Source organism: Falco naumanni, chromosome 3 (genome assembly GCF_017639655.2).
Source record: "Falco naumanni isolate bFalNau1 chromosome 3, bFalNau1.pat, whole genome shotgun sequence".
NCBI lineage: Eukaryota > Metazoa > Chordata > Aves > Falconiformes > Falconidae > Falco > Falco naumanni.
In genome coordinates this window covers 55,602,967-55,616,873 of record NC_054056.1, presented here as the reverse complement: position 1 = coordinate 55,616,873, position 13,907 = coordinate 55,602,967, and the positions used below count along the sequence as shown (strand labels likewise).

Sequence of the window (13,907 nt, the reverse complement as noted above, 5' to 3'; positions counted from 1 at the left end):
AGGAAATCTGATGCATCTATTCCCAAAATTAGATTATACACTTTCTTATTGGTTACAGAATTTTTCAGACTCAAAACATATCTCAAGTTTCTGTCATAAAAATTTCTGTATTTTTTGTCTACAGTGTGTATATTTCTCATCTGAAAATTGTAGAATTTGATTTCTAATTCAGATCAATGCATGTCTATATGTCTGAAGAGAATACTTGTCTAACTAAAGATAAGTGGAGGTTTTAAATGGCCATAACTAAACTAACTTTAAAAAACACAATACAATCTTTATTCATGAAAAAAATTAATTCTTAGTCTGGACACTGAACAGAGCACAGAGATATGAAGATGCTCTTTTAAATACCACGGACTAGAAATGGTCACTGTTACCATGTAAGCAATTGGCATCAGGTCTGTTCAGCTACCTCAGGATGGGGTCGGCGAAGATACCTGTTCCAAGTTTGCTCAAGTTACATCAGTTTTACCACATGGATCTCAAATTCTCCTGTTAATGGTGAATTTTTATACTATGTAACTTGCCCTTCTGATTGAAGCCTGAGATATTATTTCTGGTTTGCTGAATCATGGATAGGTTATCCTGAAAAAAAAATCTAAATATGAGAAATATTAATTAAATCTTGTAAAAACAAAGGAAGCATTAAGTTGTTACTCTTCAGAAAATATTCAAGAGATCTGCTTGAGGCAGATGGAGTAATGATTGAGAAATATCCAAAACTTATACAAAAATTTTAGAAATATAAAAAATACTAGTTTCTTCTAGTCAATCTTTTCAATCTCGGTTTGTTTCCTCTCTAAAATACAAAATACACTCAAAATCCTAAATTACAGTAGCATATTGGTAGCCTGCATAATTCCTTACTAGAAAAACATTAATTACTTTTTCTGGTAGAGCTTTACAACTTCATCTTACAAACAGACATGTAAACACATAATGATACTATCATTTAAAGTGAAAAATTATCTTTTGCATATATAAAATTATTTGGTTTCCTGCTTTTTAAAAAAATTCTCAGCTGGTTTTCTACTTCCAGAAGTGTGTAAAGATGATAGAAGGAAGAGGAAGAGTTTTTAACACACTTTTTCTGTAATTCTAGCATTAAAAAAAGTATGTCTCTCTGCTACTTTTCTACCTATAATTAGCCAGCATCATGTTTTCATTGGGTTAGCACCAATGATGCATTTAGTCTGAGAAATACCTTTAAGTTACAAAAATATTTAATGACTGCATGTCATTCAGCAGATTGTCTGTTTTATTTTAGTGGAAAAGTATCAAAGCATTCCTAAATTTGTATTTGCAGTTTTTCAGTAATTGAGTCTATCCTTTTAAGTTGTTCTAAGCAGGTGTAGTGAATGGTGAAGTCCTATTTTAAAGAAAGTCAAGCAACCGTACATTTTAGGTAAGATGCCTGCAGTCTCAAGTCTTATTAAGTTTAAGACAAGCCTATAATTTCAAGTTGTTCTTTAAAAAAAAATAATTATATTGTCCTTTCTTCTTTAGAACTGCTGGAGAGGTGTGTCCTCATGCCTTCAAGTGTTTGGAGGAAGCTTCTAAAAAATTGCCAGAGAGCTAATTATCAGTTAATGTAGTATTTTCACTTTTACATACCTACTGTTTCTATCTGGTTGTACCTTGAAGTAACATTAAGGCCTTCTAAAGAATATTTCTAAGGACTTTCATAGAAAGCTATTTCATAGAAAGCTTAAATCTGAATAACAAATGGTTTAATAAATGCTTTCATTGCATGGGTAAAAAATAGAACAGCTTTTGAAAGGTAAAAGTTCTAAAAGCTATGTTTCATCCCTGCATATAATAATGTGAGATCTGCTGTCTTTTCTGAAATTTGTTTATTGGTGACAGGAAAACAAATATGGAAAATCTTTAGTAAGTTTAAATAACTCATTTTATTAAACTGGGTACTATACTTTTACCTCCCACAAACCACCCTCCTCCTCCCCTTCCCAGCAAAATACACATAAGCAAGACTAATTCCCAATGTTACACCATAGATAGAAAGTTCTTTGAAGGACATTTTACCACTTTTTCATGTCTTTGGAAGACATTGCCTACAGTTTGTACAGCGGTTTGTCCTTAAATACCTGTAGGGAAGTGCAGTAATGGGGTGACTCTGAGTTCTGTAACAGAAGTAGAAGAATATGATGAAACCAGATGATTTATTTTGCTGCTTTCATGCAGTGAGGAGCACTAGCAGAGATCAAACAGGACCGAAGCTGCAGTGCAAGAGTTTGCTGCGGTAATGTAAGACACAGCTGATGCTAAAATGAGTGGTCCAATTACACTTCATTTCCAACAGCCAGGCAATCCTGCATTTTCTTTGAACATCCCAGAAGTGGAGCACACCTGATTCCACAGTGAAAGCCAAACAGGCATAAAACATGGTTTGGATTTTGCTTTGCTCTTTGGTTGGTTGGTTGGTTGGTTTTGATTTGTTACCATTTATCTACCTATTTCTCTGGCTCTTCAGGTGTGCAAAGAAACTGCCTGGGAGTGCCAAAGGACAGGCTCAGCTGTATCACCATGTGCAACCTGAATGTCTTAGACTTTATATTTCATATTTGTTTATTTCTCAGATTATACTCACATAATAAAATTGTCTTTTAAAATTAGTATTTGTAGAATAGGTATCCATTTGGGGAGGCATAAATCCTTTGACCCTGTCTTTTCCTATGTCAAGCAATGTGAACTATACCGCCTGCCATTTTTTTTTCCTAATCAAAGCTGTATTTTACTTAAATAAAAATGTGATTAAAAACATATTCCATCTATCCTGTCAGATCAAATTTGCTCTCTGGCTTCAGACCTCATGTGCTGAGTTTAATTTTATGGCATTTTTTTCATAAGCTAGTCATAGATCTTTGTGAATGGAGTGTTTACAGTGAAAATACTATCAGGCCAGGAAATATTGGCCACACTAGAAATCAGCAGTATTATAACAACCACAAGATTAAACAGTACTGATCAGTCAGCCTTCAGTAGCATCCCATTTTCAAAGGCAGTATACTGTCTCCACGTCACACACTTTTTGTCAATGTAAGTAATTAGAAATTCAGCATTTCTCCTCTGTAGTATCAGTAAAATTGCATGAGGCCTGTGTAATATTTTCTGGAATAGTGTATCCAAGGGGAAATGTCAACATGATCTGAAATGCAATAAATATTTAACAATGAGATATTCCATATCATCAAAGTGATATGCAATGTATAAATTTGCATTTTTGCATTGCATTTTTTAGTAAGATGCTTCATGTTAAATTCGTAACAGATATAGGGGCTGATTTTTTTTTAACAAGGTATCTGATAAGATCTGTATTTTGACTGGGCATTTAATTTGGCTGTAATAAAGATCCAACAAAAACATTTTGAGGAAGGGAAAAGTGAAGAGTGTGCTAACGAAATGGTAAACCAAAATAATAACACTGCATATATAGCTACCTGCTTTAAATTACTCTGGTAGATGTAATTTTCAAAGTGGTAAAAGAAAATTGTACTTGAGCTCTATTTATGCACAGAGATCAACAATTAGTTGACTCTCATAATGACTTGCTGCTCTATACAAGAATCAAAAGCTAAAGAGGTCAGCAAACTGTAGCTCTACCTACTTAAATACAGCAGAAAATCATTACTTAAGAAAAAGTAACGGAATCCACACAATTTTATCTTTCACATTTGTTTTGCTTTGGTGTTTTGGTTGTTTTGGTTGTTTGGTTTTTTTTTTTTGGGGGGGTGGTTGCTGGCTTTATATTCTTCCTACTTTTCAGTAATTCAAGGAGCAGAGTAATTTTTCTGAGTGTTTCCTTTTCTTGGTTTTTTATCTTCCCATGATGCAAAGTACTGTAGAGACTAAAATAATTTTCTTACTGCAGTTTCTGTTGTTTTCTCTTCCCCCCGCTTTAGCCTTTCCCATATGCACTTAAGCTCAGAGCAGTATTTTCTTATTATTTCTTGCATTTGACCATCATCTTATCATTTGTCAGCACTTTTATCGAATTCAGATGTTCCTTGAGTGAATGAAATTATTGCTTGCAGGACCATTTTCTTCTTCTTACCTTAGTATTACCAACATGCAATGTCGCAGTTTCATGAACTTTCTGTTTAAAAAGCTCATTAAGTTTTGAGCTTGAATAGGAATATGAAACTACATACATTTTGTATAAAAATGCTTAATCTCTGTTTACATCTGTGGTAATTCAAAATTTTACTTCACTTTGGACAGGCATAACGTTCAGGAACAAGGTTATTATTCTCATAATAAACCTCAATTTTACAACTTATGTGGAAATGTTTTGTAATAGTTTCTGGTTGACTGAGTCTGTGATTGAAAGGATAAACAAGGAGGGGGATGCTAGCCACCTTGTACAAAATACTCAGCTTTTGTAGGTGGCTTTCTCAGGGCACTCATTCAAGATTCTATTTTGACACATTTCAGTATAAAACTGTACACATTTCCTTTGAAAAGCTTTTCCTCAAGGTTGTGATGCCTGTCTCTTTCATTATAAAACAAAATCCTTGACCATAGTCACTTCTCTAACACACATAAATTGTATCATCTGTTTAATCGTTCAAACTACAATTCCTCTAATATAGTGTGCCACTCAGGAAGAACAGGTTAATGTTTTCTTTAACTGATTTAAAACAAAGTAGTTTGTTTTCTCTCAGAAAGCAAAATGGCTAAAATAAAATATTGCATCATATCAAATAGTTTGGGTCAGACAATGGGTCTGGAATTGATTCATTCCAACTGCTTGCTCAATGCAGGGCAAGCATAGATCAGGGTTCCCTGATTAAAACTGACAAACTAAAGATTGGAAGTATCACTGCAGAGAATTTCACTTCTGTAGAATCTTTGAAACCAAACTCAGAAACCCTTCTTTCTGAGAGTTTTCATTTGGAAATTTGTATTTGTTTTGAAGCAAAATTGGATTTTAGTCTAATTTTGTTTTAAGTGAGAACATGATTACACTTCCTTCAACTGTGTTGGCATGGTTGAGGCACTGGACTCAGAACAGAGGGAGAGAGGAGCCTGGTTTCATATTGCAATATTAGCACAAGTGTAAAAAGTTGTAAAGACAAACTCAGTTAATCTCTGTAAGGAACACTGCAGTCTGTGTATGGGAGACAACGATAGAAGCCAAGACAAGCTTACTACCTCTTTCTGCAAGTTGGCTTAGAGTACAGAACTAAAAAAATTGCTACTCCTGTCAGAGAGTTTCTTTTATTTAATCTCCCTGTAGTTCAGGCATGAAGACGTACAATTATGTATTACAAATAGAAGAACCCAAGTTGAAGAGATGTAATATGTAAGATAGATTACTTTTCCCAAATATGTGTCATATTCTGGCTGCAGGAATAATATAGGCAGAAAGGAGAAAGACTATTGGGTAATGTGAGATGTGTGCAAATAAATTTCTTTTCCGTCTTCTAGGCAGAGGTGTTAGGTCGCAGATACTTACTTATGTCACCTCCCTTTATAAACACACAGAGGTGTAACAAGCTGGTACTGTGAATAGAAAGATGCATTACCAGAAAAAATCCCCAATAAAAAAAGATAATCAATTAAAAGTAGAGGGCAAGGTAAACCTGTTCATCTGTGAGAAAGATATGGTTATGTTCTGGTGTTTCTATCACAGGAGCTACATCAGCTTGTGATAGCCTGACTTAGGTAATATACAGCTTAAGTGCAGTAGGAGAGCAAGTATTTAAAAACACTATCTGGAAACCCACAACCACAACTAAACCAACCTGACCTTTGGTTAATACATTAGTTTTAGTTATGTGATTCAAGGTACTGCTTTTAAATATTTGCTATTTTAGTTAGGAGTACAGACAAAATAACGGTCATTTTTTTCTGTACATAATGTCTCTGGCAATTCACTACCAAAATTGTTGGTAGGTATTGAAACAATTATCACTGTTGCAAAGCCCTAAGGACATTCTTTCTCTTTATTTGAAAACATTGACATGTAAATTTACTCTTCATAAAACTCCAGCATTCTTCTGAGATAATTGGAATATTGAAAATTTTTTCCTTGAAACACAAAAATTTGACATATTGTAAATTTACTGGGTTTATACTGCCAATCCTGTAATCTTTTCTGCATGCACATGTAAATCTTTTCTAGAGGAGGACGACTTGAAGAAAATGCCAAAAAAATTTAATCTAAATAATAGTCTTCCAATTCTGGAAAGTGATAGGGTTCTGTAACATGTATATTCTGCTCAGATACCTATTAATATTGATACTGGCCAAAAAAAAATTCATTTCAAATTCTAAAGAAAATTGAAATATTTTTAAATTGAGAATAAAAACGTAATATTTTAAAGCATTAGGAGGGTAGGGTTTATATTCACTCTTTTAATATATTTCCTATATGTTTTATCATTAATTGAGATTAATCTTATTCAAAATTATTTCTAATAAACTTAACCATTTTCTTTAAAATCTGTCTCAAAAATTGTCCCTGATAGTCATTTTCTCTTCATAAATATAAATATTTGATTAAATAAAATCCAGAATTATCTTAGAAAATGTAAAAGTTGGAGCCCAGCTGCATTCACTGGAGTTTTAATACCAACTGTAGTTAAAATGAAGGGAAAAAATCTATTTCTTTATTTGGAACTGAAACATGGCCACAGTTTCACTTTCAATAAGTATATAGAAATCAATATGCTGTAATGTAGTATATGCTATTTTTCAGTTTCCATCTGCTCTCTTCCATTGCATCTTTTTGTGAGTGACGGCATAATAATTGCTGTACCAATTAATGCCCTTCCAATCCAACTGCATCGTTACTGCAAAATAAATGTTTTGCTCTGTAGCAGTTTCTCTTGCTATGAAACTTTGCTTTAGTTATTCCAATCATCTAACAGCAGAAAAGGAAAAGCTGCTTTGTCATCAACAGCTCAATGGAAGGCACTATATATTCAATACAAAGAGTTGGCAGAATTTTAACCAGTATCAATTTATAAATAGGATCACAGAAATCATTTATTTTCTGCTTTAAATGAAAGTTGGTGGGGGTTTTTTGATGCAATAATAGCCACTCTAACTGATTTGAGATTGTAGTAGGGTGGTGGGTTTTTTTGAGGAACATTACCTTTATCCAGAATAAAATGTAGAGTCTCTTTCTTTGCAACAAAAGCTCTTAGAGGATAAAAGCTTCCATCTAAAATAAGCAGTCATAATAATTCAGTTTCTTGCAGTAAGTGTTTCATTTTCCCTATTGGGCTTTCAGTGCTGAGCTACAGTGCCTCTCATATTTTGTCTTGTGTCTTAACAAAAATGCTGCAAAGAATATTAAGAGGTCAAAGCACCTCAAGACAGGCTTCCCCATCAAAACCATATCCTCAGTGCAATCTGCAGGCCTCCTCTGGTATAAACAGCTTTCAGTGGTGTTCGGAAAGTCCTTAGAGAACACAAATCTAGATTAAAGTCTGGTACTAGTTTTGTGAACTTTTCTGGCTGAAGGGCTGCATTTATTGTCTGGCGAGAATTATGTGAGGCAACAACATACAACTAACTCCTTACCTTTTCACTCCTGAAACATCTGTTAGCTAATTGGGATTTTTTCCACCTGCTTGCATAACCTTTTGTGGATAAAACCTCGTCGTCTCTGTTCCACTGGTTTCCAGACTGCTCTGTTTCTTGTGAACAACAGAATTCTCCAGTGAATTTTTCTAAAAAGAAAAGATTTTTTTAAAATAGAACAAGTGATTCATTTTATTTGGTCTTGGCTTGCACTGATTGATTCATAGAAATTTCTTTTGAACAACCATGTTTTTCTATAACATTTATAGAATCATCTATAGCAATCACAGACCTCTTGTCCTCATGAAATCTCAGAGCACTCCCAAACAATACTAATAAAGATATCCAATTGGCTTTAATTTAATTATTTCACATTTGTGCTCATAATCTTGGGAATGGAAATGCCAAATTTTATCTTCAAAAATAAATTTATTATTACCTAGAAAAGTAAAACTTCATTAGAACATCGTTTTGTTTGTAAAGTCATCTGTACAAGAGGTTAAGAAATCCCAGATGAAAGCTTGCTGTGCAGCTAGCTGCAAGTGTCTTTTGTTATTTTACCTAATGACTATCTAATATGAAGTACTTACTTGACAGGACTGCAACAGAAGCTGAAACACAAGATTCTCTGGTTCTATTAATTTTTAATCATTGTACTGCAAAAATATACAGTTATGTCTTGTATTAGAAAAGCTTAGTCACAGGATTTCAAAAGTGATCCTACCTCAAAGAAGTGTGCAGTCTGGTGGCAATAGCATTGGCCTGCATTTGGTTGCACACTGCTCGCAGGTCATCGTTCTCCAAACAACCTGGCACTGAAGCCACTCTGGGAAAATCCCTGCCCGCTCTTAACCTTGGCTGCTTGTTCCTGCTTCTCAGCTGTGCTGGTGAAATAATTTGTATGGCTCTTGCAAACCAGATGACCAAAGTGCTTCAGTCTACAAAGCAGCCTTTCAGTCACAATGGCTCAACTGAGGGACAGTGAACAGCAGTGTCAGCAGAGAGGAGAAAAGGAACATTTTCAGCTGATTTTTTTTTCCATTAGAGGAAGTGTAATGTCGAACCTTACCCACAGGCAGAGGGGAATTTTAACACAGAACTTCTACATCAGAGATGAGTGCTCTAACCAAAGAACATCAGATGAGAGAATGCCATGAATTCTCATGTCAGAAAAGCAAAGCATGACCTTTTTTTCATTTAGAAAAGAAAAAGGGTTGGTACCTGCCTTCTGGTTAAGAATTTGAATTCTGAATCTGAAACAGAGAGAACCATGTCCCAATAAGTAGCAGTAAGGGAGCTTTTAAAGCTTATCCCTGGATCTCTCCTTTTTTTTCTCTTTTTCTTTTTTTTTTTCCATTTAGCTGAGTACTGCAAGTTTTCTCTTAGACTTTGTGATCGATCTACTTATATGTACATCAATCACTGCAGTTACTAGGAAACCATTGGGTTTTTCCTCTAAAGAATTTTAATAAATAAGCATCATGCCATGAAATAAGGTCCTTGTGTCTACTGCCTCTGCTTCCAACATAATTAAGATCAGGAAAAATCTAATTTTGGTGTAATTTTTCAGGTTACATTAAATTATCTTGATGGAACATTCATGCCTAATTGCTTTGGACTACAGCTTCATTGCATTCTAGGACCCTGAAAGTAAATTTAAATAAAGGATGAAGTAGGCTGAATAATACTTACCTTTCCAAGGTCCTGTCTGAGAACAAAAAAAAAAAAAAAACCAAAACAACACAAAACAAAACAAACAAACAAACAAAAAAACCCACCAAACCAAAACCAACCACATTTCTGATGTAAACCACAGCAAAACAATGCCCCCAGTTCTACTGGTTTCTTGAAGTCATGAAGCATGTGCTGACTTTAGAAGGCCTGTAGAAAAGAATTAGGTTTATATTCTTGAAAACAGCTGTGGTGCCAAAGAACTGCAAGATCTACAAACATTTTCTTCTTCTCTTTTAACCTTTTAAGACCCAAACACAACACAGAAATACTGCTGAAGCAATAAGCTTAGAAAGCTGTGGAACTTAAATTCTTTACTGCAAAAACTTTTCCTGTATCTTTAGTTTCAAAAACCTTACTGCTGACATAAAGTGTAACTGTACAGATGCTGCAGTACCTAAGACTCCCTAAAGCTGATCAGCTATAGGAGTATTAAAATGTTATTTAGTAGGAATTCCAATAAGATAATTAATAATCATTTAGCATTTCCAGTATGGCATATACTAAAGTTTTTAAAAAGCTGAACAAAAAATTTTGGAAATATACTAACTAGAAGTCTTATGCCACCTTGGAACCATTAGACTATTTCATTCTTTTACCATTATTTTTTGATTAATTCTATTTAAATGTATTAATATAGTTTGTTGTTTTTAAAAAACAAGTATGTTGGAAGTAAACATACTGCATAGAGCCATTCTTTCCTAAACTTACAAATTCTCTGTTACCCCTAGCTCTCTCATTGCATTTGAACCCATGTCCTCTATTATTTTTGCAATTATTTCCATAGATTGATGTCATACTGTGCAGCTTGAGCCTTAGCCAGGTGTCTTAATCTTCCAGCTTTGTTGAGTGTTTCTTTTAATCATTTGGATCTGCCTGTCTCTCTCTGATTACATATCCTAGCAGTCAGGGAAGAAGTCACTTATCTTCACTAACTCCTTTGGTTACAGAATGACTAAAATCAGCCCTGTTGTGAGGTTTAGCAGCTACAAATTTTCATTTAAAGAACAGTGAGGGAGGCACTAGCAGCTGAGGCATACATCCAGGAAATGGAAGATCTGAATTTAATTTTCTTTTTAACCTTAATAGGTTCAAATTAATCTTCTGTATTCTAAGAGACTGCCTTAATACCTTAGCTAAAAGTCAGATTAGTAGGGTCACTCTTCATCACTGTATTAAAGCTGCACTGTTCTACAGAAGTGAATTCAAAATTAGTCATATGAGATATAGCACGTGATATAAATAGGTCTGAGTTTAGAGAACTCCCTTGTCTCAGGGACTGTGTGTTTTATGTTTTTTCAGTAAAATACATAAAGAGAATGGAGGAAGATGGTACCTTGACATGTTATATTTATGTTCATTGGTAAGGAAGAGAACAATTTAATCAATCACAGGGCTGGATTAGCAGTTCCCTATGGCACTTAAAATGTATATGATACTAGCTTCTGGGTAAAAAGCAAACAAGACCTTACATCCTTAGAAGGAAGAATGCCAGATTTGGAACACAAAATTAAAACCTACAAGCGTGCAACTTTCTATGTTTATGTTTGCATTAAATTTTAAAAAAATCTAACAGTAGTTGTGATGCAGATCCCAAATAAAAGTAAAAATGTATGAAGGCCTCACTTAATATCATGGTTAAAAGTTGGTCAAAGCAATAAAACATTTAAGACTTAAACAGTGTATTATCAGTGCTTTGGCTTTGCAGCTCAGGCCTTATAACCACCATACATTTTAATTCAGTTTGATACAAAAGCTTTTTGAAGAAGAAAACATTTCAACTTGGCATCTCAGGTTTTGGTAGTCAATGTCAATTTAACCCAGTGAATGAATATTAAAAATACACGTACAACATTCATCCTGTTTAGTTGTGCTATGAAAGGGACTTTTATAACCACTAATGTGCAGCTGGGAATTCAGTCTCTAGTTTTATTGTCTCCAGTGTCACTGAGATTTACCTTTTATTCTATTTTACACTTAGTTGGGTGGTTTTTTTCCTCTCTTGGTCCCAGTATTGCTCTGATAGACTCATCTTCAGGGGGATCATGATTTTTTTCCATGAAGCAGTCAGTAGCATGTTTATACTCTTTACTTTTCCAAATACAAGTTAGGACAAAGTTTTGCCAAGTCTGACAAACATCGTTCTTGGTTGCAGCACTACTGGGGCAGTCTAGAAAGCTGCTAGTTCTTTTGAAATGTTTCAGCATGAGCTGAGTTCTTCTGCATTTGAGTCTATACTCTATTACAGCTCTTCTTTAATATCTCAGTGGTTGAAAGAAAAATAGGATTTTACACTCATACATATAATATGAGAAAGAAAGAAATTTTAAAAAGCATCATCCAAAACCATTTTAAATCCAGGCTTCAATATATGTTTCCAAAAAACACAGAGTATACATTGCACAAAAATATGCACTTTGGAAATTAACTTTTTGTCAGTAATTAAATCTCAATTTCAAAAAGGAATGTTGAGATAGGAAAATGATCAGATTACAAAATCGCTTTATAGAAGTCATCTTCTGAGTTTGGTCATCAGCTTTTCATGTGTTTTCCCATGTCACTGGCTGTGAGTGTACAAGCCGTGGTTATATGAGGTACACAAGCCCGTCTGAGAGAATATCTCACTCATCCTCTTCCCAACCAGTATTCTGCCACGTGGACCATATCACACCTCCAGTACATTCTGAAATTACAATGACGCTGTGTTTCTATGACAAACTGGCGTCCTATTTGAAAGTAAGTACATGAAGCAGCGTTTGTGTGACAAATCCCTTTGAACCCACTGGCATTACTTTCACCACTTAAGCAGTGCTTCCGATAAAAAAGAGGTGCATTAGTTCCTTATTGGCTCTATCTAATAAATACAACCGAGATTTAGAGAATAGAAAATATACAGATATGATAGTTTGCAGTTGAAAAAAAAATTAAAAATCTGACCCTAAATTATGCCTGAATTGGGTGGGTCTGGGACCTTCTGCCTTTGCTGGGCATCCGAGGCCCCCTTGTGCCCTCAGGCACAAACAAAATGCTCCTCCGCAGCCCAGAGGGGCCCAGCGCAGAACGCCCGCTCTCTGGGTGCCCTAACACCATGGCGCAGAATGAAGTCAGCCCAGCAGAGTCATGTCTGTGGCGAAAGGCTTTAAGTAACTTGCAACTACATTAAAGCCCAGTTACACCTTCTGTGCCCATGTCCCCCTGCACAGGTCACAACCTCGGCTCGGCAAAGGTGTCCCGGGCGCAGACATTTCCCAGCTACCCCTCAGAGCAGGGCAAGGAGCACCAGCAGTCCCTCTCGCTGGCCAGCAGCTACGCCTTCAGCTACGGCTCAGGCCTGGTGCAATGACAGCCGGGGACGGACGGCCAAGAGAGACAGTCAAGCCTGGAGCCCGGTGACAAGGCCAGGGAGCCGCTGGCCCCCTCCACACCCGCCATTTGCTGTGAAAACTGATGTCAACCAGCTCCAGCCGGGTCACCACCAATGCGGAAACCTGGAGAAGCGGCTTCCCTGAAGCAGAGGCTAAGTCTTTATTTATTTATTTTGCCATTTATTTTGTCAATACATTCTGAAAGGAAGGAAGGGGGGGGGGGGGGGGGGGGGGGAACACAGGGGACGCGGGGGGAGGGGAGGGGGATGCGTTCGTGTTGTGAGAAAGTGGTGGAAACAAATGAAACTGTGCTGGTGTGAAGGTTTCTGCATGACTGGAGAAGGCCCGTTCTGGGGCTCCATCGCAATGGCGCATTTGACATCGGGGCCTTCCTACCCGCCTCCACCAGCAGGCTGGCCCGCCTTTACCCGTAGCATTTTTAGGTCCTTGCCACAGCCCACTGATTCCTGCTGGAGTCACTGAAATGTTACCGACTTGAGACACAGCATCAGCGCTGCGTGGGCCACCTTCAGACGCAAGCAAGTTCACTCACTACCCTACAGGGTGGTTGGGTGTTTTTTGAGACAGAAGCCAACAGATACTGGAGTAGCAGGCTACTATGGTTTATTGGGAATATAGTTTGATGTGTTAAGGTAAGGTTATTGCCTGATACAGCTTTAATCTCAAATTCCTGGGGCACAAATTCCTCCCTTACTAATACATGTAATTCTCACAATGCCCCTGAAAGCTGTGAACATCCATATCAGCAGCACAGTCTCATCCTCAGAACTGCTGTGAAGTCTTCTTATTTGCAAATTATTTTAGTAACCATGCCTTCAAGCCTAACTATAAAAAAAAACAGGAAAACTGTTCTTTGGACAAATAAAAGCAGGCCACATCCCCAGTTGGCAATGGCCTGTGCCATGGCTTGGCCAGATACAGTAGAGCTGAGCTCTGGTCTTGTCTTTCTGGTCAGTGTTACCCTGATTTTCTCCATTTCCTTCTCAGATTTCTGTTTTAGATGTGCGTTGTATCTTGTACAATCATGTGTCAAGCATTGGTTTACTTTGAAAAGGACGATGAGTACCTCTCAATGGAAATTTTCTGTCTTCGGAAGACGCCTTTAAAAAATGAACTGTAGTAGGTGTGTTTGTAATCAGTAAAGAGGGAATAAGTTAGAAGGCATACCTGTAGGTAGGGAACAAGTTTTATCTACCCTGAACATTTAGATTTTTGTAAGTGTTATTGAATATTTAT

The 13,907-nt window shown here is 36.3% G+C and overlaps 1 protein-coding gene across 1 annotated transcript in view; it reads left to right on the top strand.

Annotated features, from left to right (window-relative positions):
• The window catches only part of DOK6 (docking protein 6), a 253,532-nt gene extending 240,675 nt beyond the window's left edge, over positions 1–12,857 (top strand). The window contains exon 8 of the mRNA XM_040588651.1: positions 12,489–12,857. Within this exon, the coding sequence (XP_040444585.1) occupies positions 12,489–12,628 (140 nt within the window). The 3' untranslated portion in view covers positions 12,629–12,857. The remainder of the gene's footprint in view (positions 1–12,488) is intronic.
• The last annotated feature ends 1,050 nt before the right edge of the window (positions 12,858–13,907 follow it).